We start from the raw sequence: 27,636 nt of genomic DNA on the forward strand, positions 1-27,636 counted from the left end.
TTTCTGATCTGATCTTTATGATTTCTTTCCTTCTAACCCTGGGGTTTTTTGGTTCTTCTTTCTCTAATTGCTTTAGGTGTAAGGTTAGGTTGTTTATTTGAGATGTTTCTTGTTTCTTGAGGTAGGATTGTATCGCTATAAGCTTCCCTCTTAGAACTACTTTTGCTGCATCCCATAGGTTTTGGGTCATCGTGTTTTCATTGTCATTTGTTTCTAGGTATTTTTTTATTTTCTCTTTGATTTCTTCAGTGATTTCTTGGTTATTTAGTAGTATATTGTTTAGCCTCCATGTGTTTGTATTTTTTACAGATTTTTTCCTGTAATTGACATCTAGCCTCATAGAGTTGTGGTCAGAAAGGATACTTGATACGATTTCAATTTTCTTAAGTTTACCAAGGCTTGATTTGTGACCCAAGATATGATCTATCCTGGAGAATGTTCCATGAGCACTTGAGAAGAAAGTGTATTCTGTTGTTTTTGTATGGAATGTCCTGTAAATATCAATTAAGTCCATCTTGTTTAATGTATCATTTAAAGTTTGTGTTTCCTTATTTATTTTCATTTTGGATGATCTGTCCATTGGTGAAAGTGGGGTGTTAAAGTCTCCTACTATGATTGTGATACTGTTGATTTCCCCTTTTATGGCTGTTAGTATTTGCCTTATGTATTAAGGTGCTCCTATGTTGGGTGCTAAATATTTACAATTGTTATATCTTCTTCTTGGATTGATCTCTTGATCATTATGTAGTGTCCTTCTTTGTCTCTTGTAATAGTCTTTATTTTAAAGTCTATTTTGTCTGATATGAGAATTGCCACTCCAGCTTTCTTTTGATTTCCAATTGCATGGAATATCATTTTCCATCCCCTCACTTTCAGTCTGTATGTGTCCCTAGGTCTGAAGTGGCTCTCTAGTAGACAGCATATATATGGGTCTTGTTTTTATATCCATTCAGCCAATCTGTGTCTTTTGGTTGGAGCATTTAATCCATTTACATTTAAGGTAGTTATTGATATGTATGTTCCTATTACCACTTTCTTAATTGTTTTGGGTTTGTTATTGTAGGTCTTTTCCTTCTTTTGTGTTTCCTGACTAGGGAAGTTCCTTTAGCATTTGTTGTAAAACTAGTTTGGTGATGCTGAATTCTCTTAGCTTTTGCTTGTCTGTAAAGGTTTTAATTTCTCTGTCGAATCTGAATGAGATCCTTTCTGGGTAGAGTAATCTTGGTTGTAGGTTTCTCCCTTTCATCACTTTAAATATGTCCTGCCACTCCCTTCTGGCTTGCAGAGTTTCTGCTGAAAGATCAGCTGTTAAACCTATGGGGATTCCCTTGTATGTTATTTGTTGTTTTTCCCTTGCTGCTTTTAATATTTTTTCTTTGTTTTTAATTTTTGATAGTTTGATTACTATGTGTCTTGGTGTGTTTCTCCTTGGATTTATCCTGTATGGGACTCCCTACGCTTCCTGGACTTGATTATTTCCTTTCCCATATTAGGGAAGTTTTCAACTATAATCTCTTCAAATATTTTCTCAGACCCTTTCTTTTTTCTCTTCTTCTTCTGGGACCCCTATATTTCCAATATTGCTGCGTTTAATGTTGTCCCAGAGGTCTCTAAGACTGTCCTCAATTCTTTTCATTCTTTTTCCTTTATTCTGCTCTACAGTAGTTATTTCCACTATTTTATCTTCCAGGTCACTTATCCGTTCTTCTGCCTCAGTTATTCTGCTATTGATTCCTTCTAGAGAATTTTTAATTTTATTTATTGTGTTGTTCATCATTTTTTGCTCTTTAGTTCTTCTAGGTCCTTGTTAAACGTTTCTTGTATTTCCTCCGTTCTATTTCCAAGATTTTGGATCATCTTTACTATCATTACTCTGAATTCTTTTTCAGGTAGACTGCCTATTTCCTCTTCATTTGTTTGGTCTGGTGGGTTTTTACCTTGCTCCTTCATCTGCTGTGTGTTTCTCTGTCTTCTCATTTTGCTTCACTTACTGTGTTTGGGATCTCCTTTTCACAGGCTTCAGGTTCGCAGTTCCCGTTGTTTTTGGTGTCTGCCCCCAGTGGCTAAGGTTGGTTCAGTGGATTGTGTAGGCTTCCTGGTGGAGGGGACTGGTGCCTGTGTTCTGGTGGATGAGGCTGGATCTTGTCTTTTTGGTGGGCAGGACCACGTCTGGTGGTGTGTTTCAGGGTGTCTGTGACCTTATTATGATTTTAGGCGGCCTCTCTGCTAATGGGTGGGGTTGTGTTCCTGTCTTGCTAGTTGTTTGGCCTAGGGTGTCCAGCACTGTTGCTTGCTGGTCGTTGAGTGGAGCTGGGTCTTAGCATTGAGATGGAGATGTCTGGGAGCGCTTTCACCGTTTGATATTATGTGGATCTGTGAAGTCTCTGGTGGACCAATGTCCTGAATTCGGCTCTCCCACCTCACAGGCACAGGCCTGACACCCGGCCGGAGCACTAAGACCCTGTCAGCCACACAGCTAAGAAGAAAAGGGAGAAAAAAAGAAAGAAAGAAAGAAAGGGAGGGAGGGAGGAAGGAAGGAAGAAGGAAGAAAGAAAGAAAGAAAAAGATTAAATAAAATTTAAAAGTTATTACAATAAAAAATTTTAAAACTATTAAAAATAAAAAAATATTTTAAAGTCATTAAAAAAAAGAAAAAGAAAGAAAGAATGAAGAGAGCAACCAAACCAAAAACCAAATCCACTAATGATAACAAGCACTAAAACTATACTAAAAAACAAACAAACAAAGGACAGACAGAATCCTAGGACAAATGATAAAAGCAAAGCTCTACAGACAGAATCACACAAAGAAGCATACACATACACACTCACAAAAAGAGAAAAAGGAAAAAATATATATATCTATATTTTTTAAAAAAAAAGGAAGAGAGCAACCAAATCGATAAACAAATCTACCAGTGATAATAAACTCTAAATACTAAACTAAGATAAACATAAAACCAGATACAAATTAGATGCAGAAAGCAAACCCCAAGTCTACAGTTGCTCCCAAAGTCCACCACCTCAATTTTGGGATGATTCGTTGTCTATTGAGGTATTCCACAGATGCAGGGTACATCAAGTTGATTGTGGAGATTTAATCCACTGCTCCTGGGGCTGCTGGGAGAGATTTCCCTTTCTCTCCTTTGTTCGCACAGCTCCTGGGGTTCAGCTTTGTATGTGGCCCCGCCTCTGCATGTAGGTCACCTAAGGGCGTCTGTTCTTTGCCCAGAGAGGACGGGGTTAAAGGAGCAGCTGATTCGGGGGCTTTGGCTCACTTAGGCCAGGGGGAGGGAGAGGTACAGATGCGGGGCGAGCCTGCGGCGGCGGAGGCCAGCATGACGCTGCACCAGCCTGAGGCGCTCCGTGTGTTCTCCCGGGGAAGTTGTCCCCGGATCACGGGAGCCTGGCAGTGGCGGGCTGCACAGACTCCTGGGAGGGGCGGTGTGGAGAGTGACCTGTGCTCGCACACAGGCTTCTTGGTGGCGGCAGCAGCAGCCTTAGCGTCTCATGCCCGTCTCTGGGGTCCGCGCTGATAGCTGCGGCTCGCGCCCATCTCTGGAGCTCGTTTAGGTGATGCTCCGAATCTCCTCTCCTCGCGCACCCCGAAACAATGGTCTCTTGCCTGTTTGGCAGCTCCAGTCTTTTTCCTGGACTCCCTCCCGGCTAGCTGTGGTGCACTAGCCCCCTTCAGGCTGTGTTCACCAGCCAACCCCAGTCCTCTCCCTGGGATCTGACCTCTGAAGCCTGAGCCTCAGCTCCCAGCCCCCGCCCGCCCTGGCGGGTGAGCAGACAAGCCTCTCAGGCTGGTGATTGCTGGTCAGCACTGATCCTCTGTGCGGGAGTCTCTCCGCTTTGCCCTCCGCACCCCTGTTGCTGTTCTCTCCTCCGTGGCTCCGAAGCTTCCCCACCACCCACCCCCCGTGTCCACCAGTGAAGGGGTTTCCTAGTGTGTGGAAGCTTTTCCTCCTTCACAGCTCCCTCACAGAGGTGCCGGTCCCATCCCTATTCTTTTGTCTCTGTTTTTTCTTCTTTCCTTCGCCCTACCCAGGTACATGGGAAGTTTCTTGCCTTTTGGGAAGTCTGAGGTCTTCTGCCAGCGTTCAGTAGGTGTTCTGTAGGAGTTGTTCCACATGTAGGTGTATTTCTGATGTAATTGTAGGGAGGAAGGTGATCCCACGTCTTCCTTCTCCGCCATCTTGAAGGTCTCTTCTCTAGCATAGTGTTTGATACATGGTAAATGTTCTATGAAAATGTTAGCTCTTTTTAGTAATACACTTTCTCCAACACAGGTTTGAAGTCTTCATCCTTGTGTCAGGGATTAAGCTACTTAGTGAGTACATCTAGCAAAATTATTCCTATTTTACAAACATGGAAATTGAGAAAAGACTTAAGTCTGATTGCCTCAAAAAAATAAAAAATCAACAGTGTACTTTTAGGTCATCTTGTGGTTTTTCTGTTTTATTTTTGCATGGTTGATAGTGGTGGTAATTTGTGTTTTGTATTTTAATTCTCAGAGCAAGATTTTAGCCTGGAATTTATTGCCATTTCTTATTAGGCCAGATTGCTCTCAATAAAGCACTTGTCAAATGTATGATATCTCAAGCATTTTCAGAGTTGGTATGGTTTTTCCAAAAACTTGCAAGCACGATCTTGTAGACATGACATTGAAAGATGTTGATGAAATTTTGAAATTTTTGTTTTTGACCTTGCTTTCCTATTAGCTCTGGCAATATCATTTTTATAGTACTTGTTACCCACTGACAGTAGTTACTGTGGTTTTGTTCTCGAATGTCTTCAGAGTCAAAGGCCAGACTGCAATATTTGAGGAGATGATAGAAGATGAAGAAGGACTGGTGGATGATCGAATACCTACCACCAACCGGGGTCTGTGGGCAGTAAGTGAGACAGAGCGATCCATGAAAGCTCTGCTATCGTTTGGAAAATCACATAGATTTGATGTTGAATTCATTGATGAGGGAAGTGCTTCAATGGATCTCTTTGAAGCTTGGAAGAAAGAATATAAGGTAACAGTAATTTAAAACTTCCTTCCCATATTAAAAATTATCCTCCTTTACATTAATTTTAGTTGCTACTTTCCTTTTTCTCTCTTCAGTTTTTCAAAATCTGCTTTAGAGAGTTGAGGGATCGTAATTTATCTTTCCCTAAAATGTAATGATTGTAATGATGAATAATAAATACAATAATACTGAACAAATGAGAAGTTCCTGTTTATTAAATTACTAAAAATCATTACTAAAATGAAATTTATATGAAACCTTTTGTTTTTCCCTGAAAGTGTGTTATTCTAGTCTTAGCTTGGTCTTACACTGCTGTTCTCTGAAATCAGAGTGTGGCTTTGTTTCCTTTTTTGTTTTTTTCTTTTGCTCTGTGAATAACAACCAAACATCAACAACCTTAAAGATTGGAGAACATAGTAAACATTTCTCAACATGCAAGACTAGAAACCATTGCAATTAATAATGCACAAAGGGACTCTTCATATTTATACTTTAATAATTTCATCATATTATAACTCTATGCTTGAGATTCCAGAATTCATTAATTTTGAATTATTCTTTATATGTGGATTTTTTAATCCCTTGTCCTACTTTGCAAGTGAGATGGGTGAGGAAATAAAAGAAGTGGGTTTTTTATTTATAATGTTATATTCCATTTGATATCTTTTATTTTTTTAATCTAAAGTTCTTGCCTTTTAAAGCAGGATAAAAATTTCTCTCAAGAAAGAGAAGCTGTGCTGTCTGTAATATCAATTCATACATTTGATAGATTGAAGAATGATACTTCTATAGCATCAAAATCATTGGTTCATAATAATATTTTTCTTTTCACATTACTACTCTAAAAGCAAAAGCACATTAACACAGTTAATTACAGCAAGTCATGGAAGAGACAATACTATATACAGTGTTCATTTGCCCCTACGTTCTTCCTTTGAGCTCAGTTTAGCCACATGCTCTGAGTCAGAGGAGTGCTTATCATGCAGTTCACCCAGATCTTTGTTCATTTGTTCTCCATAACATTGCAGACTAAACCCTTTAACAACAGTGTAAATGAATGAGCTACTGCTACGCACATCAATCAGGATCTAACTCAAAGCATAATGTTAGTTAGTGAAGAGGGCATATCAAAAAATTTTATACTGATTGATAGCATTTTTATAAATTTCAGAAACATATAAAACCAGATTATTAAGGCTGTTAAGGCTGTATAGATTAGTATAACTCCAGCAAAAAGTACAGAATAGTAAGTCCAACTCAGAATAGTGGTTACCCCATTGTCGGGGGTTGAAGGAAGAATGTGTGAGGCAAGAGAGTGATGCAGTTGAGAAGGAACACAGGCTTTCTAAGGAACTGGCATTATTCTCTTTCCTAATTCACATGATGTGGACTCAGTTGTATACTTTAGTATTCTCATTATCATATATACATATTATTTTGAGAATGTGAAATATTTTATAATAAAAAGTATTTCTTTAAAAAATAAAGCAGAGATTCCACCAGTCTAGTATTGATCTGTAAAGATCTTTGGTCCTACCAAGAGATCTTGGCGTGTGCTGTTCCTGAGATTCTGAAGAGGCAATACACTATAGTGTCCTGTGGAGATTATTCAGTCCCACTTCCTCATCCTAAAAATGGCCCAAGAATTGCTTGTACCTTAGACCCGTAATGAAAACACTGTGTATGTTTTAAGACCTCACTGAAGACTCTTGACCAAGGGACATCTTGGTGGTTTTAACCAGTTTTAATCATGTGCTTTACCACTGTCTGTCTTTTCTGTTCCTTCAGTTGCTTCATGAATATTGGATGGCTCTGAGGAATCGTGTGTCTGCTGTTGATGAACTTGCAATGGCTACAGAACGACTAAGAGTACGTGATCCTAGGGAGCCAAAGCCCAATCCACCAGTTCCTCATATCATTGAACCACATGAGGTAATTTGCAAATGAATCACAGAAAAGAACACAGCAAATAGATGTCACAAAAATCCAAGATCCATAGAAGGTATAGAGTCAGGGCAGTGATGTCTTCAATAAGTGTTTCATATCTGCTCTTAGTTTGAGCCATGTGAGGTTGTTTGTAATTCTACATTGAATTTTGTCTTCTATACAACAAAATATATATATTTTTTGAAATATGTTAATATTATCTAGTATCCATTTTGCAAATTTGAGTTTTCACATGTAAATATGTTTTCATAAAATAGGACACTTTTTAAGGAAGAATTAAAATAGAAGAATTGTGCATGTTTAATATAATGTTACCATCTTAGAATAAAGAAGTTGTTTTGTTTTGTTTTTAGGTAGAACAAAATCGTATAAAACTACTAAATGATAAAGCTGTTGCTACATCACAGCTTCAGAAAAAACTTGGGCAGCTTCTTTACCTAACTAACTTGGAGAAGGTACTGTTTTTAAAAGATGCTACTTTTTCCCATACTGTATTATCAATAAACCACTTTATTGACTCCTTTCATTTAATCTATTAGTCCCCTAATTAATGGTATAGGTGTTTTTTTTTAATCATTCTTTTATTTGTTTGTGTTAGTTATATGAGTCAGAACACTAGCTATGTCTGCAGTAGCTACACAGATCACAAAAGAAGATGATATCTATAGAAAATATGTTGTACGGATAATGTAAAGGGTATGCAGTATATAGTATAGCACAATGTAAACAGACTGTAGTTGGAAGCCCTGAATAGTGAAAGTATTACAACATACCACTCAGCAAAGATAAACGCATGCATCCAATAACGCATACACAGACTTTTTTAATTTGTTATTTGAAACTGTGAAGTGTGTTTGGAAAGCTGCTAAATAAGAGGACATGGTAATGAATTATTTAATGTAATTCACAACATATTTTCTTAGTTGTAAGCAAAGTACTGTATTAGACATTGATGAATATAATTCCATTTTCTGGCAAGAATAAATGGGAGTGGCAGAGTAACTTATCAGAACAACATATAATAGTAGATTTTTGGATAGGGCAAATGAAGAAAAGCAGTAGACTACAATTGGTCCTGAAAACTAGTACCAAATACATTTAAGTGAATCATTAAATCTCAGCAATGACAAAATGAAAAAGTTGGACATTCTTTATAGGTAAAATAGCATAGTAGTTAAGAAGGTAGACTTTTGGACCTAGATAGTGCAAATCTGAATCATGATGCCACTGTTTTCTAGATATAGGACTTTATTCAAGTTATTTACTTCTCTTTGTCCCATCTGTAAAATGAGAAAAGTAACACTATCTTGTAGGGCTCTCTTGAGGATCAAATGAATTAATATATGTAAGTGCTAGAGTGTTTACTGGTTTATTAAGCACCTTCTAGGTATTCACTATTAATATTATTATATTATTACTATTATTATAATGATGACTACTATTTTGGCAGGGAAAAAAAGAGAAGAACTTTATTAAGTCAGTCTCGCAAAATGCTTGCTATAGAAAAATAACATTCAGGAAAAAAAAGTCTTGATATTTCTGGACATGAGTTTTTAAAATATAAGATTTCTGTACTTTAAATGTGAGAGTCAAAATTAAGAGATAGTTGATGATTCTTTTAGTTATGGAACATAAGTTGATATCCTCTATATGTTGAATTATTTTTTAAAAAATTAAAATTCCAAGGATATAATCTATGTAGGAAAACCCATTTGGCAAAAAATATAAGAAAAAAATATTTACTCTATAAATGAAGGAAAATAAGCAATCTGCAAACTACTAAGCATAGGACATATCCAGCCCATCACCTGTTTTTGTGAATAAAGTTTTATTGGAATACAGCTATACTCATTCGTTAAGTATTGTCTACAGCTGCTTTTGTGCTATAATAGCAGAGTTGAGGAGTTGCAACAGAGATCACATGGCCCACAAAGCCTAAAATATTTACAATCATGCCCTTTATGGAAAAAATGCTAATTCTTACATTAAATAAATTAGAAGAGGTATTGTAAATTCTGGTAGATTGTTTACAAAATGCTATAGTAATACCTTCTCTTGTGTGTTTGCTCTTGGTTAATCCCCTCCTACACTGACTCTAGGCTTAGTCAGATGACTTGTTTTTGGCCTTGTGTCACAAACAGAGATTTGAAAAGTCCATGCACTTTGGAATTCTCCCAATCGTGTCATTTTTTGGAACTCTGAGACGATGTGAAGAAGCCCGGCTTACCTTTCTTGAGGGGTAAAAACCTCAGCTTAGCCCTCTCCCCAGACCAGCTAGCCCACCAACTGCTAGATGAGTGTGGGCCGTCCTGGACCGTCCAGCCCAAGCCAAATCAGAGCATCCCAAAATAACCCAGGTGACCTGTAGCATCAGGAGAAATTCATGTTTTTTTAGCCACTAAGGTTTTAGGTGGTTTGCTGTATGTTACCTGAAACAAATCAATAATTAACAGAGGAAAAGAATAATTCAGTCCAACTTTTTTTAAATGCTGCATACTTACATTGTAGTTAATGGAATTGTTTTAACCATTAGAACTTCTGAATCCATGCATAATTTAGCTTTTTTTTTTCTGTTTATAAGAGTCAAAGGATAATCAAGAACAATTTAGTAATCTATGAGTCTAATTTACTTTCCTTTATGTTTTCATCAGTTTTAAAACCTGTTCATTTGATGACTTTTTTGGAAATCTTTCAGTTTTTAAAGAGACTTTGAAAAACTATTATACTTCAACATAATTTCCAGGTATAGATAGGTGTCAAATCAGTAATATTTCTGGTTTCTAATTATTTGCTTTGCCTTAGTGAGATTAGAAAAAGGATACGGAGAAGAAATCAGTATTAATAAGGAGTTATGTGAATAAATGCTGCCTCTTCCCAATATGTTTGATCCCATGCCAAGTGGACATGCAGAATATCTATTTCTCTTTTAAAAAAATATATCTAAATGAAAGTAAAATTTGAGAATTTAGGTAAATTATATCATATTTTGCTTTTTATTTTGCCTTCTATCATAATCACAAATACAGTAATATGATAACTTTAGCAAACTGTGTTAAATATTGTGTCCATTTTTTTCTTCACTCCTTGAATAAATGTTATTTTTAAATCCCAGGAATGATAGTATTAATATATGAATTATTAGGTCATCTCAATGACTAGATTATTTTAATTGCCAACATTTACTTTTATAAATGAGCTGTAAAACATGTAGTGGCTTTTAAAGTATAACTAATATATGTTTTAATTCTTTTTTGGATAGTCTCAGGACAAAACATCAGGAGGTATTAATCCAGAACCTTGTCCAATCTGTGCTCGGCAACTGGGAAAACAGGTGAAATTATAATAAATATTACATACATTTGTAAAATACTTTACAGTCTTCAAAGGCTTTTACATACAACTCGCCCCACCCTCACACTTTGCATGCAAGGCAAATACTACCTCTGTCTGAAAGGTAGGGCCAAAGGTTAACTGACAGGCTTAGTGCCAAATATGTTTGAGCAATGTTTTCCCTTAAGTGATAGGTGAAAACATATTTCTAGAATAGCCCCATCTTTTTCATTAAAGGTGAATAATTTTAAGTATTGTTTCCAGTCGCTTGAGTCTGTCAGTTTACCATGGTTATTTGGTAATTGTACAGAAATATAATACAGAATACACAGATTTACTTAAGTTATGACAAAGGTATAGTAACGTAGTTCTTACTTAACATTATTACTGTCTAATAGTACCAGGATTTAAAGTGCAAATAACAGCAATCCTGAGGGAATTCATATGTGATTTTTAGAAGACTATTATATCAATTAAGTATATTTCTTTGTGAATATTAGTATACAAATGTCTATAAACTTAATGGAACTGTATTAGTTTTCCTCAAAGAGATTCTTATTTTTACTTTATGAAATGTGATTTATGATACTATAAGTTCCTACTTTGTATGATAAATAAATATATGTAATATCAGTATATTCACTGCTTTTCAAATTTTGAAAGGTAAGTCTATTACTATTAAATGAGTAAAAGTGTCCTTGGCACTTTTTTCTATGGAGCTGAGAGTAGAAGCCTAAATATATGAGTTCCATATTCTGACCAGCAATAATCAGAAAGAACATACCTTTTAGTTTCCATGATTCATGGAGAAGATAAGATTTTTAAGGATATTTTATTGATAATAAATCTTTTATTGATAATAAAAGGACAGATTGAGCAGAAGAATAGTAATGTACAGATACAGGCAATTTCTGTTAAAAATCAGTGATAAAAACATTTTGATAAAAATTACTATAAAAAATGGAAAGGATCATGGTGTAAGTAGTTTCTTCTTTGCTTTTAGTTTTGATGAGATTCATGCAACTAGATTGTCTCAGAAATTTTATTATCTTTAACATTTCCATCTCATTTTCTATATAATAAATGCTTTAACATGTGAAAATGTAAATCTGCTTATTAATAAGTTGTGTAGAATATATTGAATATGACATTATGTCCAAATTAATGTTGTAGTCAGTCTATTCTGTTACTCTACTGTGAGAGTGCTAAAGAGTAATTTGCATTTTTCCTAAATGCTAAAATGAGAACACCAGCATCTTAAAAAATAATGATGACTGACTATTATCCTCCTATTAGGGTGAACAGAACTAAAGACTATGAAAGCTTAGTCTGGTTGGACTAAAAAATAGTTAGTTTAAAAGTATAACTTAGTTTTTATGACTTAAAGGATATTTATATCATGAAATAGTTAGGAAATGAAATTATGACTCTTCTCCTTTTAATATGTTTATAGATTGGAAGGCATCTTTGATAGCATCTCACTGAGGCATATTCTATGTGTTTTCTTTTTTAGTGGGCAGTACTGACCTGTGGGCACTGTTTCTGTAATGAATGCGTTTCAATTATTATCGAACAGTACAGCGTGGGGTCTCACAGAAGCTCCATTAAGTGTGCCATCTGCCGCCAGACCACATCTCATAAAGAAATCTCGTATGTCTTCACCTCAGAGAAAGCCAGCCAGGAAGAGGACATCCCTGTGAAGGTAAAGTCGGTTAAGAACATGTAGATGCATAGTCAGACCAAAATAATAGGAATCAGTATCTGGCAGTGAGAGCATCAAAATCAGAACAAGGCTGGCCCAGTGACTATGGAGCAACCACTGTTGTCTGTCTGTAGATACACTGCCTGAAAGCCTCAGCTTTACCATCTACTCGTTCCTCGTGGGAGGAACACAAGAACGCTTTTTCAAACATAGTTAGTTAGTAATAGTTATGCCCATCGTGGCAAAAAAAGTAACATCTTAGAATTCCAGTCCCTTACTACTTTTGCAATGTTTCTGTCCATTACAAATTGATAGAGCTCTGGTTAAATTCAAGGTTTCTTTTTCTGCATTCTTCCATTCAGCCCTGGGTATCAGGAAAAAAAGATGTGCCCCACCAAATTGAAGGATAAAATAAATTGATTATTGAAGTTAGTGAAGACTATCACAAGAAGGAGGGAGTGCACTTTTAGATGGCCTGGATTGGTATTTCAGAGTCTAGCCAAAACTTCGCTTTATTTTCCTAATATTTTTCCCGTGCTTCATTCAGAACTTTAAGAAATAAGACTATAATTTAAAGTCCAAATAGGATCTGTAACAGGACTTTCTGCCTAAGGGGTATTTATTTAATGAGCAGCCTTCACTAGACTTTTTTGTTCTTTGTTTTACTTAAGCATGCTTTTTTTTTTCTCTCTAACCAAACTTAGACAAAGGACAACTCAGTGTATGAGTATAGTAGGGAATATAGGCCAGAAGGAGTGGTTGGGAGAATGGGGCAGCTGGCTCATAAGCAAGAGGTAGTAGAATATTTTTCATTCATTTCTTCTCCTTCTGGGTCCCTGATGCTCTCTGCTCACTTATTTTTCAGGGTTGTATTTTGTGAGTAGAATTAACCACAAGTTGAAACTGCCAGGAGTTAGGCAGTTGTTAGGACGCCCCCTCCTGAGAACACTGGAGTTCCATTAAAGAATACCTAATTGCTATTTATTCCCACTGTCATTTGAGTAAAACCTGAAAATATCAGTCACAGTGCTCTCAAGTGTGTTGAGTGAGGTAAACAGAATCCCGAAGTTGGGATGAACTTTCATTCATTCATTCTTCCTGTACATGTTTACTGGACACATACTGTATGCCAGGCAGTGTGCTGGGCCTCACAGATGCAGCACACACTCATGAATAAGACAGGTATGATTGCTGCCCTCATGGGCAGCCGGGGGAAGGAGTTTGAGTTGAGGCAGAAAGCACAGACATTAAGCAAATAATTAATGTGATAAGCACTACAAAAGAAAATCAAACCTGGCTTCTCTGAGGGAATGGCAGTTAAGTAGATGTCTAAAGGATGAATGGATCAGCCAACCTGGAGAGAGGGTAAAAGTGATCTTGTCGGGAGGAGGCTGCTAGACCGAAAAAAATCAAACAACCAAAAATCCCAGTATGTGAATAGGTCTGAGACAAGAAGAAACTCAAATGGAACTGAGTAGCTGCGGTATAGAAAATACAAAGGAGAATGGAATGAAATGAGTCTGGAATCCAAAGAGGGGCCAGATATTGAAGAGCCATCTGAGTATCTGAGAATTTTCTTTTCATGTAAAGAAAGCTATTAACATGTTATATGTTATAAGCAGAGGAGTATCATGATCAGACTTGGATTTTTATTAGCAGGAATAGAAAAGACTAGAGTAGAAAAAAAGTTTGGAGAAACCAGTTTAGGAGGCTACAGCAGTAGTGATGGTGGCTTTGATTAGGTTGGTGGCAGTGGAGATGGAAAGAAGTGGATATATTCAGGAGATGTTTGGAGTAGAGTTGATGAGTGAGATACAGTATCGGAGGGGTTGATGAAGAAGGAGATTTCGTAGGTGACCCCTGGTTTCTGATGTGAAAAATCAGGTGGCTAAAAGTACAGTTACTATATAAGGTACTTGGAAGAAGGGTACATTTAGATATACTATATTTGAAGTGCCTAAGACATCCACGTAGAACTTTCCAGCAAAGTGTTAATATGTGGAGCTGGAGAGAGAAAATTCAGAGTCATTGGCATAAGTGATCTTTGAAGCCATGAAAGTGTATGAGGAAAGAAACATAAAATTTAGCTTCAGATCAGGTCCTGCTGCACTCCATAGCTTTTAAAAAAGTGGAATAAAGGGAGAGGAGCTGAAAAAGGAGACCAAGAAAGAGCAACTAGAGGCATAGGCAGTCCTGGAGAACATGCTGCCAACAGAGGCCACGGAAACTCGGCTTCAAGGAGGAGGCGGTTATCAGCTGTATCCCTTGATGCTGAAGGTGGCTCAGCAACAAGATGGACTAATTTGGCTACTGAAGGTCATTGAAAAGGAGCCCTTTCAGTGGAAATGTATTAGCAAAAAGCAGATTGGGAGGGAATGAGAAGTGAACAGGAAATGAATAGGTCAAGAGAGAAAAATAAATTTAGCTGTGAAGTAGAAAAGTGAGTGTTGTAACCAGAAGTGGATATGAAGTGCAGAAAGGCTTTGTGTTTTTTTGTTTTATTCTGTTTAATATAAAAGATTCTTGAGCATGTTTAATCTTCAATAAAGAAGAATAGATTGAAGATATAGGAGAGAAAAAGGATAATGCGTAATCCAAGATTCTTGAAAAGACAGGGAGAGTGTTGATATGTAGAGAGAAAGTAGAGATCTCATTGAAATCGAATAACTAACAGGTGCAGGTTGGGCTGTTGCACCACCAAGCTATAAGGATAGGGGTCCTTATCAGAGAATAGGAGATCTTTTTATTATTATTATTATTGAAATATAGTTGATTTACGATGTTTTGTTGGTTTCAGGAGTACAACACAGTTAATCAGTTATACATATATCCACTTTCTTTTTTTTTTTTAGATTCTTTTCCCATATAGGTCATTACAGAGAATTGAGTAGAGTTCCCTGTGCTATAGAGTAGGTCCTTATTAGTTATCTATTTTATACATAGTAGTGTGTATATGTCAGTCCCAATCTCCCAGTTTATCCCTCCTCTCCCTTCCCACCCCCGGTAACCATAAGTTTGTTTGCTACATTCGTGACTCTGTTTCTGTTTTGTAAGTAAGTTCATTTGTACCATTTTTTAGATTCCACATATAAGCGATATCATATAATATTTGTATTAGTCCTTTCCAGAGGGACAGGTTTTCGGTACTCCAGATGTGACTGTAGAAGTGGGTGACTTAAGCGAGGTGGAGGAGAAAAGGTGGTAGAAGCTGAACCAATGAGATCTGAATGTTGAATAAGTGGTCCAAGTGGACGGTATATAATGTCCGGAGTTAGTATACTTTAACCTATTCACCACACAAAGAACTGCTTTCCTTTTCAGTCCCCCCTCCCCTTTTCCTCCTACTCTTATAGTTTCTTTCTCCTTTTCCTTCCCATAAAAAGTCTTTTATAGCCTTTTCTTCTTCCCTTTTATCTTCTCCTCTGGCCTCAGGCATCCCAAGGGCCACAGATAGCATTCACAGCTAAGCAGGGCTGCTGACCCTTAGGTGAAAGCATTCATCACAGTATGGGGAACGAGCATAAGGAAGAACTGCTGTGTCAGGCTTCATGCAGTAAGGTTTAGGAAGTGATTGCTCTGGCTACCAGTAAACAGCACAGCCTCTATGAAACTGAGTCATTGAGCCCATCAAAGCCAAACACCTGTTCATTTTATGGCAGCTTTCCTAGACACCCAGGAGAGAGATCAGGACAGTTACGTTTGCTGTCCTGTTGGGACAGGGATATCTGTACAAATTCTGTTTATTATGTTCTGACTTCTTCCTGTCTTTCATGGGTATTGATAAACACATGAATTAATTGAAGTATCTTGTAAAAAAATTAAAAGAATACAGAATTCACTAAAGTTAATTTCTCTTTCTGATGCATAAATACTTACATTTCCTTTCCATTAAATACATGACTGAATATTGTACTTACTATGCAAGCAAGTTTTATCACTTTTCCACATTCTCACATTGCTTCTTGCTACATTAACTTTTGTTTTCTGTCACCATTTCTGTCTGCCACTTCTGCCTTCTGCTGCCTGTCACATTTCTGCCACCTTCTCCTTAAAGCATGTGCTTATTGTTTTCTCACAGACTCTCACTGTACTCTGACCATCTGAAACTATCCCACTAAATGGTCACATCATCTGTCTTGGAGTTGAGGGATATAAAGATGACTCTATATGAATAATGAAGGCATTATTTTGAAATTTTATAAATATTAGTTCATACTATTCCTAAACTTAGGGGTTCTTTTTTATTGTTGGTTATCCAATCCCTGATTTTTATTAAACACTCCTGAGGATTAATTTTTTATTTCATTAAAGTTTTTATCTGAAATGTTTATTTTACTCTAAGCATTCATGTCAAGGCTCTCGGACATAGCAAACAGTGTAATATCATACATGGTGCTTAATCATATAGCTGATCTCTGACAAAAGATATTTGGAGAACATAAATATAGAATTAAATAATATAAGACATTTTTTTCTACTGGTATTTCACAATGTAAGGAATCCTATTGACTGACCATATAAATAAAATGAGTAAAATGTTCATTAGTGGATTAGTGGATGCAAATAAGTTAAAGACTGTATCTGCCCTAACAGCAGTGTGACAGTATTCCTGAATGACCCTTGGAACCTACTGGGCATTTCACAAAGTAAACAAAATTCCCCCTGCAAGTTCTGACAGCTGCCAGGCATTTTAGAGGGTGAAGTAGGCCTCCTGGCAGAACATATGCCCCACGTGGCCTGTTCCCCGTGTCCTCAGTTTGGCTAGGTTTCATACAAAGCATTTTTGTCAGTGGAAACCATGACCCCATAATGGACACAATTCTTATGTCATAAGTTTCTATCCAGGAGAAAATACATGGATATAGCCATAGCAAAGCCTTCCCACCTGTCCCACACACACCACAATGCTTCATCTTCTCAAACTTCTGAGTGTCTCATAATCAAGTGGTCTGCTTTTTAAAATAAAGAATTTTTTCAGGCTCCGTTCCCATAAATTTTAACTCATTAGATCTCGGATCTGGTCCAGGAATCTACATTTTTAACAAGCAAATCTATTGCTAGTAGAGATGTTTTATACAGCCTTTTTGTAGAGAAAAAAAATACTGTATTTCTACATTAAAACTCTCAGAGAAGCCTAGTAATACCATGTGTCATATTCTACTATGTGTAGAATCCTGTTGTTTCCTTTCTGTTTTTCTCTTTTCTTTTTCTTTCTTTTTTTTTTTGACTTTCTGTTCAGTTGATTCAAAGGTGACTTGTGAAGTCTGTCTTCTACTTTCTAAATACAATTAAAATATCTGTGTGGAATAAAACTGTAAAATTCTGACTGAGTTTAAAGTTGACATAAAATAATTTGGTAAATATAATCCACAGTGGTTATATTTAAATATGCTTATCTAAATATTTTCATATAAGATATGTGATATCTTATAATATTAACTGGTAAATTAATATTATGTATAATATAATATTAATGTATAGTGTAACATTAATACATGAATATTAACTGGTAAATTTAGAACACAGTTAAGTGTTTTTGTTAGAAAATGTCATGAATAAATATAATTGCAAAAAACCATTTCTATTCACCAGCCAAGTTAGCTCTTGAACTGTTAGTGAGTCTCATGTTGAAGTTAGCAATAGATTGCAATAAATTGAACATACAGTAAAGACTTCTAAGATATAAACTATAAATTATTTTTATGAACACCTTTACTGTGTGGAGTACAAACTCCATTAACATGTGGAAAAGACATTATTCATGAGGTGAAGACTTTGTTTCATTTGCTACTGTATCCCTGTTATCTAGAACAATGCCTGGCATGTAACAGGTACTCAGTGGATGGATGGATGGATGGATGGATGGACAAGTAAACAACTGATTCGTATTTACATAGAATATCCCCAAAAACCTTTGGCTCCAAATAAAATTTTTAACTTTTTTGCAATTACTAACTTTATCTCTTTGAAATAATCATTCAAAGTATTTTAAAGAACAGGATAATATTTTTGTGGCTAAGTGCACTTGTAAAATTTCCCACATAGGCTGCCTGGATGGAGTTTCCATTGAACTTTATTCAAGTAACATGTGAAGAACCCAACCCAGGCATATGCTTGAAAAGTATTCCTACTTTGTGAGATCAATCATACAAGCTGTGTAACTGCACTAAATTGTATCTGTCACTATCAACATGGATTTTTAACATGGTGAACCGGTGCAGACAGAAATAAAACAATGCTAACTGATCTTACTCAGCAGGAACTACTATGGACAGCACAGGCAAATTGAAAGAGTTAGCTCTGCTTCAAAAGGAAAAGTCCAGAATAAAAGTAATGAAAGTCAGAAAGTACTAAGACAGGAAATGACTTCCTCTATACTAAACAATAGGAAACAGATCAAGTTACAAATCAGCAAGGAAACCTAAAGAAAAATCTATGATCTATCATACAACTGATTAGAGATCATAGTTCTTTTGTGGGGGGGCGAGGCAGAGCTAAATTGTGTAAATTTGTCTTTTTTAAAGTGATGTTCTTCAGTTAAATGAATCTTAAAAAAAATCTCTAATCTCAGGATCTTTGATTCTTGTAGTACGTATAAAAGATTGCAAAAAACCAATACAAGTAATAACTGGAAGATTTAAATGTTATCCCTGCTCTGTTTCAGATGTGATTGTCCCATTTCTGACAAGGCTGAAACTTCTTATCCGGGGCAGCTAGCACAGGTTAGGCATCCATTTGACCCTAGAGCAGTGAGAGGTACTGCAGGTATAATAGCATGCAGCACTAGGGTAATGGCATAATTCAGAAGACCAGTTCACTTGTGATAAACACAATCCCAATTGTATCACTAATGTAGTAAGTTTAAAAGGCCCCAGAATTACAAGCCTCCCACCCATTCCCCTAAAACCCTTATTCATCTGTAAGAAATCAGGGTAAACAAAAAGTGTAATATTTTTTAGTAGAAGTAATTTGCACAAAAGAATAAAAATAAATTCAGAATAAAACAAACGGCACACAGTGAAAAGTAATGTTATCCTTCATTCTTCCTTCTTTGCCTATTTCTATTGCCAATTTCTATTTTTAGTTATAGAGATCACCTCTATGACTTTCAGTAATATACATAAATTTTGTTTCTTGAAGTACTAGCTGTAGACAGTATCTGCTGAGAGTCCTCACTTCAAAATAGGAGGAAATTAGTGCATCTATTCTTCCTTCATTCTTTCTTTTCCCTTCCACATTCTAATTTTTGTTATAGTATCATTTTTATATTATAATGTTTATATTTTCATGTTTTGTTATCTAATTGTAGATGTGACTTTCATATCTGGAAAAAAAATCAGTAAATGGTGTGTACAATATTATACTATAAATATTTTTCATTATAGAACCAAGCAGAGTGATTGAAGTCATGCAGAAAGGAATGTAATCCTAATCCTCTCTCATTTAAACTTTGCTTTTCAAGGAAGAATCTTCTGAGTACCCCAGTGTAGTAGAAGTTCTCATTTTTTTTGCTAGCTTCCTTTATTTCTGTGTCAACCTTATCTGGCACCATTATTCATGTAATCCTCATTCTACAATTCTTTTTTCACTGTGATCTACTGTATCAAGAAATTTTAACACGATAAGCATGTGAACGGAAAATCAGAGTTTCTGCACTTCTGAAAATGACTTCATTCAGCCTTCACTTTAGAGTCATAAGTGACTGGCAACCCCCATACTGTAAGACATTATTTGACATGTTTTATATATATTAGTGTGTATGTATTTCATATGTATGGAATATATATAATATATAAACATATATACTAATATATCATATATTAATATATTATAAAGATACATTAAAGATAATATATAAATATATAGTATCTATAAAATTCCTAAAGATTTAGTCTGCCTGTTGACATAAAGTAGCCTATAAACATGAATATTCTGTCTGATGTTTGATGAAAAATAAGACTCAGTACATTCATCGTCTCCGTTGTGTTGACTTTTTTCTGATGTTCTTCAGAACACAGTGGCCACTTTAGCCCTTAATTCTGCCAGTGGAGCTGAGCATGAACATGAGAATCCATATATATTACAAAGAAAAAGGAGTGGGAGAGCAATGTGGACAGATTAGGCAAACAGAGAAAATAAAAGGGACCAAAGGAAGAAGGACTAGACTGGTGAAGAAGCGATATAATGGGTAACAAACCGTTGGTTCAGAGTCATGGATTGCCAAGCCCTGCTTCAGAGTTCCCAGTTTTCAACAATAACTTTCCAGTCATAGAGAGCACTATTTTATAGTAGAAGTAGTGCTTTGCTGCTACACTTGGGAGGTGTCATAACTGTTCTCCTTCCTTTCCTTCCTTCCCTAAATAAGGAGTCTCAACAGATAGAAAATAGATGTGAAGGGAATAGGGTGAAGCTAGCTACAGTATGTCTTCTATGCTATACTCATGGATTTTTCCTATCGTTCCCTCCTCTTTCCCCAATAACAAGACTTCAGAGAAAAAAGCAGTACCTCACTCTAAGGTGCATTGGTAAAATATTTAGACTTATTTTGGAGGAAAGGGGTTGATCAAAGTCTAAATCAAATACTACTTGATTGCTTTATTAGAATTCTTCTTCTCCTGAATATACAATAGAAACAAAACTGAATTTTCCATCCTTTTAACACATTTAACAGCTTTTAACTCAAAGTTTAGGTTCTCAGATTTTAACAAGAGCCTGGAAATGTGTAGCTGCTTATTCCAATCAAGTTTAAATCTATGATAAAAATAAGTTAGTTGCACCTATTTAGCGCAGATAAGAGGTTATGAGACATTTCTGATTTCTAGTTATGCTATTAGACAAACTCTAGGCCAGATTTCATGAGAAATTCTTCGTTGGCCTTTATTGCTAATGGATCTCTACTGATTTTTCATTGCCTTGACTGCCTGAATGGTCTGGAGCTTTTAACTTTGTACTTAATTTTCCAGAAAGGGAAAGACCTATATGTGTAGCTTTGAGATCTAGTTTGGTTTTGTTCATTAAATTACAAGCAAGGGAGCAAAGATCTTCATAAAGAACATTTTGTAAGATTCTTTTGTTGTAAAGAAGGAAAATCCCATCCTTTTCCTTCAGTGTTAACTGTTATAATGCTCTTGGCTACTTACCTCATGAGAGGAAGAGCAGGAGAGGCACTAACTGGATCTGAGTGGTAGCACTTTATATGTCTCCTTTCATAGTTCCCTAGTTGGCCTTAGAGAGAACTAGTGCCTCAGAGAGAACAGCCACAAAGATACAGTCAAGGGCGGGCAGAAGACAGATGATAGGTCTTCATTCCAAAGTTGGGCCTTGGTCTTCGATGTTTCAGAAATATGAAGAAAAACCAAGCATTAATCATAGAGTAGGGTTGGTAGATATACATGTGGAAAAACTGAAGAGACTACCAAGAAAGGATAGAAATGAGGAAAGGGACAGGAACTTCGGAAGAGGGCAGAGCTGCTTATAATTAAATCCAACTCTATCAACCTAATATATTATGAAATGATCTAGCAGTTTTGGGGGATTTCTCTTCCCATGCACCCCCCCTCCATAATTCCAGCCTAACTTTGCCTCTGTGTGTTTGCTGATACAGCTAAAACATAAACTGGGTTGGATTGAGGCTACCAGTGTACCTGTCTTGAGAATATTCATACTCAGTTAACACCTTGCACAGGGATGGACTGATATCTGTTTCCTCATCCATATCTTTTTTGCTTTTTCTGTGATCCTCTCCTATATAGATATAACCCATCTCCTTCCTGTTTTAATCTTTTTAACAAAGTGAATATTTCTTTTCTGTAGCAGTGACCACATTGAGTAGTCATCTCAGAAACTGGCAGATCTGAGCCAAAGTTCATTTATGTATTTGAGATAGAAAGAAACATTAAAAAGAACAGTAGAATGTGCATAATGCTTATTAAGATGGTATAATAAAGCATTCACTTAAATCACTTGCAGGCCAGCCCAGCAGTATAAAACCATCCTTTGCTTTTCTCCATATTCTGTAACATGCATTAGACTGTATGTATTTGGGAATAAGGGAGTATCTTTTCATCATTGTATATTCAGTGCCTAGTGTAGTTCTTGTCATTTATGTGCACAGAAAGTTTTTGTTGAATGATTTGAATAATCAAACGTGAACTTACCTGAAATGCTAGAAGGTTTGAGTGACCTCTTTGATCCCTTTTATTACTCTGCTCTTAGACCAACCATGGTCTTTTCAGTATTATTTGGGGACTTTTGCTTTTTACTTGGAAGTGTAAAAACACAAGCAGAAGAGAGAAAAAAAGCTAAGAATAAGGGCCTATTGTGGGAGTTATCTCTGATTCTAAAGATTGGAAATAAAAGTCCACAGGGTTTGCTGACTTTATTAACCTCTCCTATCACTGCTGATAGGTAGGGAGAAAAATGAGTGTTGATAGACCAGAATGAGATGGCACCACCCTCCAATTGGTAGGTTCTTTTTAGACCAGTTCCAGTGAATTTCATTACACAGTACTAACCCAAAATCCACCTCAGGTCTGCTTTGTGTTAGGTTAAATCTGCTCGTCTCTCAAGACTGCTCTTGTCTGAGTCTCTCTAGCTTTTATAATTTTATAATCTCAATTATAAAAGAGATTAATTGCAAGATTTGATTTGCCTGTTGTTAATCATTCTGAATGACCAAAAAAATATGAGAGTTTTTAATTGTATTCTAACCTGCTTTTATTTTTATTTTGTTTATTCATTGTTTTACTCAGGTGTGTTTGGGATTGAGAAGCCTAAACATACATATTAAAATTTTTTACATTAAGTAAACTGGTTGAGTATATACTATTTACAAAGGACCATGCTAGGCTCTAGGTGATATAAAAGTAAATGCCATTTGGTCCTTGTTTTCAAACAAATATCAACTGATAAATGACAGGAATATACTGTACTCTGAGATATGATATAATATATGAAATCATACTAGGTAGAATCATGGCAGGGCAATTAATTGAGGAAAAAGCTATTCTTCTCCAAATAAAATCTCTCATCTTTCCCTTATGAAAGACAAATTTAAATGTCAAACAAACACAGAAAAGTCTAATAAAGTAGTAAAGTCAAAGAATACTTAGTTTTTAAATCCACATATCATTCATCAAGCATTTGTGAGTTACTAAAGCTAATATAATATAGCACTTTTGCTTACATTACTGCATTTAATACAATTAAATGTGAACTACATATAGAAAGTTAGGAAAATATTTACAACATAAATTTAACATGTACAGTATATGAGAGGTCTTACAAACCAGTTTTTCTTTAACTTTTGACCAACAGTTCCACATTAATATGCCTTTCCAACAAAAATATGTGCACAGGTACCCAAAGCTATAAGTATAAGCATAGTCACTGAAGTATTGTTTGTAAGAACAAAAAAGAATGAAATCAACCTAAATATATATTAATAAACAAATATTTAATAAATTGTTGTATCCTAAATATTGTGCAGCCATTGAGGTGAGGTATATATAGAGGTCCTACATGGTTAAGATTGCCAAGATACAATGTTAAATATAAAGGCCAATGTTATAAAACACATTTAAAACTATTTGTGGGGTGTGTGTGCGTTTTTATAGAGGCTTCTAAAATGCCCAAGAAGGTCTAACAGAATAAATGCCAAATTCTTAGTGGTGTTTAGAAAGAGTAAGGCATAAAATAATAGACTTAGATTTTTTAATCCTAAACTTCTATTAACTTAGTTGTCCAATGAACATACATTGCTTTTTTGTAATTTTTTATAAGTTATCCAAGGACTTCCCTGGCGGTCCAGTGGTTAAGACTCCGTGCTTCCACTGCAGGGGGCACAGGTTGGACGGGTTGGATCCCTGGTCGGGGAACTAAGATCCCACATGCCGTGTGTGAGGCCAAAAAAAAAAGTTATCCAAAAAGTGTTTGTGCTGTATGTAGCAAATAGGACAGAAACCAGATCCTTATTTAACTTCTATTTTTTCTCCTACATTTTACTGCCTTTCTTTTTAGAAAGATCAGTAATGCTTTTTAGATTGGTAATCCTTCACTGTCTAGGGCATTAACTTTTCATTTAGCAACACATTATGAATTTTTATTAAAATAGACTCACAAAGGCAGTGTATTTTCAACACAGCATCTTGTAACTTGAAGCAACATTTGTAATGATAATTTATGATAATTTAAATGTCTTCAAGTAGTCTAAAATGTGAAATCTTTGGGAGAATCTGCTTTAACACATTGGTCTAACATAAGGATTATGCATTTTGGCTTTGTTTTCAAAAATTGTGTAAGGCATGCCTGCTCAAACCAAGGACCACAGATATATATGAGCCACCCTCTTCTTTCTTCAATTTTCTCATTCTCAATAGCCACTTTCTGTCCATCTGGAAGAAAAGCGTATTAAGGCCATCTCACTCCCCATGTAGCTTTCTGCCAAGCAGAGCTTTGGATTTCCAGACTTCCTTATTGTTCTTCTTTCATAGTAGGAAGTAACTGGACTGGGACCAAATGGTTCAGAATTGTAGCATTTGGAAGGGATCACTGAGAGCTACCACTGAAGTGGCCAAATTTTGATAAAAGGGAACATTCTAGTCTTTTCCTTCATAGAGTTAACACTCCGGTTTGGAATGTTGCTTATAAAAGACTATTCTGTTTTCTTTTGAAATTTTTGTAAGAAGCAGCTTAATTGATAGAAGCATTCATAGTTATCCTGGTATTTCACTTGAAAATATCTTTGAAAATGAGACCTTGCAAGGAACATGGAAGTTTCTGTCTAAACTACTAAATGATCACATTATGCTAATTTCCTGTTTTCTCTTATTTGAGATAATTTTGCTCTTATTTAAGATAACTTTTAGATTGAAGTAGGTCCCTTATACTTTTTAACCTTTCAAGTATAATTGAAAGTCTGCATATCCAGAGAAATAGATGTAGATCCAGGATTTTAATACGAGAATTTTTAAATTTCTCCCATAATTCTTTGTTGGTAACTTTAAAATTAGTAAAGCTTTCTTCCTTGTTTTGTTTATATTTTTACCTTTGAGTGTCTCCTTGTGTAAAAGTAGTAAGGGGGTGTGATTTGAGGAGAAGAGCAGTATGGGAATATTTTTACTTCTTTTTGGTTAGATCTGCCCCCCTTGTAGGATAATCTCTGTCATTGTTGTGCTCATATTTAATGTCTCTGAAAGATAATAAGTTATTGGGTGTCTACTATTTGCCAACTATTGGGCCAAACGCTTTGTATTCGTTTTCTCATTTAACCATCACAGCAACCTTTGGAAATAGATGTAATTATCATCCCTGCTTGACAGATAAGAAAACTAAGGCTTAGAAAAGTTAGAATCTATATAACTAAGTTGCTGTACTGGCAGTTGAATTTCGATTTATCTCACTCAAAATCTCATGCCCTTAATCTCCGTGTCATACCATCTCCCAGAGCATTCCAGGAGGAAGACTTTCTCAGTGAAGGCTACAAAAACACTTGCTTTATTTCTTCATTTTCTTATTTCTTCACTTTTTCTCATTTTCATACTCTTATCCTGGAAATGGTCATGGAAAGTACAAAAAGCACTCTTTCAGTGTTTATCTAGCTTTGTATAAATCTGCTTCCGTCCAAGTGGACATCATTTGTACCTCTGTCATTGTAGTGCCCTAGTAAGAAAGAATTCTTTGTGGATTAGATTCTTTACTATTTGCTTACTTTGGAGTTTTGATTCATTATATTCTGAACATTTTCAATGCCATAATATATGAAATGAAGAGTGTTTTTACTATAAATTCTGCTTATCTAAAGTAACAAAATTTTGTAACTACAAAACGCAGCCACTTAACTAAAAAATCTTATCTTAGGGTCATATCACTGTATGACTTTCTGGTGTGCATTTTTATATTTGATTCTCTCAGGGTGTAAATCCGTAACTTGTACAGTTTGAGGCTAAAGAAAATTTCCAGCAGATACAAAATGAAAAAGGATGAACACATATGTACCTATCATATAGTTTTGATAATAAGTGTTTTATATTAGTTTTCCATTCCACTGTTAACCAGATTTTATTTGGTAATAATGTGTTTTCTTCTTTGTGTTCAAAGGGCAGCCATTCTACAAAAGTGGAAGCTGTGGTCAGAACTCTGATGAGAATCCAGCTGAGAGATCCAGGGGCTAAAGCACTTGTTTTCTCAACGGTACAATCAACATTTTCATCCTCATTGTTAACTCGGAGTGGCTTTCTGTTTCAAATCAGTTTATATCTGAGAAATAATTGTTAAAAATGTTTGCCAAAATATAATTGAGATTTAGAATTACTGATAGATTTCTCTATGTTAGATTTTTTTTCTATGTCCATTGGATAGAATTATTTTTAGAGAAATTTGATGATGCTTCACAAGGCAATTCCTATAGCTACATTTCATGTTTTTATATTAATTTTACTTAGGGATTTTCTTATATTAATATTTTTAAATTGGAATCTCTAACCTTTAAAGTCATTTCACAGATGAACTTGGTTAAGGAAAAGAAAATTAAAATAACCTATTGAATAAAAGGTATTGAGTAAAACTTCTAGTTTTCATCTTTGGAAGATAATTAACCACGTCCATTAAGTACTCTGTAATTTGTTTTCTGTTGTTTATGTTTATCATAATTCATTTACTGAAGATGCTCATTTTTTTTACCCTATCTTTAACCAGCATTTGATACAAAAAAATCTTTCAGGATAGAACAAAATATATTAATGGTATTATACTTGAAGATTTTGTTTTTGTTTACTTAATTCTGAGGTATAAAGGATATTTTGGTTTAGTCACTTTTCAAATTTTTTTTATATGAAAGCTGTTTGTAAATATTTATTTTCCTATTGTTTTATGTGTTCTTAGTGGCAAGATGTATTAGACATTATTTCAAAAGCTCTCACTGATAACAGCATGGAATTTGCACAGATCAGTCGTGTTAAGACATTTCAGGTATGTCAAAAGACTTTACTTATGTCTTTTTGGAGTGGATTCAGTTGCAAATTGAAACTGCTCTTAACTAGCTTACTTGCATTTATTGTCTTGTGTCGTATAAACCACAAAAACATGGTTTGAGTTCTTGATTAACTATAAAATGAACATTTAAAGGCAAAGTAAAGAAATTGCATTTATTTTCCATCTATTCAGTTATACCCATAGCAAACCATATTTAAAGATCTTCTGATTTGAGGTCTGTTTCTTTAATATAGGAAGAGATGGCTGTGGTGCACCTTTTGAATGGACAGAGGCCTCATGCCCCTGGGATTAAGTTCTAAAATCACTGCATTAGGCAAACTGCGTATGGTTAAACTATGCTTACATCACACTCAGCAGAATGACAGGTGCACACCTAAGTGACAAACACCAAAAATAACACCAAGAGAAAATTCAGTAGATTCATGTCTCTTACCTCACACTCACTCTTGCACATTCTTTCTCTCACTCTCTTTTTCCTCTAAGCTCATATAGTTTAATTTGCATACATCACATACATGTATCTTGTGATTCCATTATATATCATAAAGAACAAGAGAGGTTATGTGACACTTTTTTTCATAAAATCAAGCAATAAGTTTATGTTTTCTAAAATGGGTAATTTTACATTTAATTTTCTTAGTCACTA

At 35.4% G+C, this 27,636-nt stretch overlaps 1 protein-coding gene across 4 annotated transcripts in view; it reads left to right on the forward strand.

Moving 5' to 3' along the window:
- SHPRH (SNF2 histone linker PHD RING helicase) overlaps positions 1-27,636 on the forward strand; it is a 126,191-nt gene that overhangs the window by 52,259 nt on the left and 46,296 nt on the right. For all 4 annotated transcript variants that reach the window (XM_082405429.1, XM_082405427.1, XM_082405430.1 and 1 more), the window contains exons 21-27: positions 4,801-5,026; positions 6,809-6,952; positions 7,321-7,422; positions 10,227-10,298; positions 11,811-11,999; positions 26,097-26,189; positions 26,880-26,966. In XM_082405429.1, the coding sequence (XP_082261555.1) occupies positions 4,801-5,026; positions 6,809-6,952; positions 7,321-7,422; positions 10,227-10,298; positions 11,811-11,999; positions 26,097-26,189; positions 26,880-26,966 (913 nt within the window). The remainder of the gene's footprint in view (positions 1-4,800; positions 5,027-6,808; positions 6,953-7,320; positions 7,423-10,226; positions 10,299-11,810; positions 12,000-26,096; positions 26,190-26,879; positions 26,967-27,636) is intronic.

The sequence above is a fragment of the Balaenoptera borealis genome (genome assembly GCF_965194805.1).
Source record: "Balaenoptera borealis genome assembly, chromosome: 9".
NCBI classification, from domain to species: domain Eukaryota; kingdom Metazoa; phylum Chordata; class Mammalia; order Artiodactyla; family Balaenopteridae; genus Balaenoptera; species Balaenoptera borealis.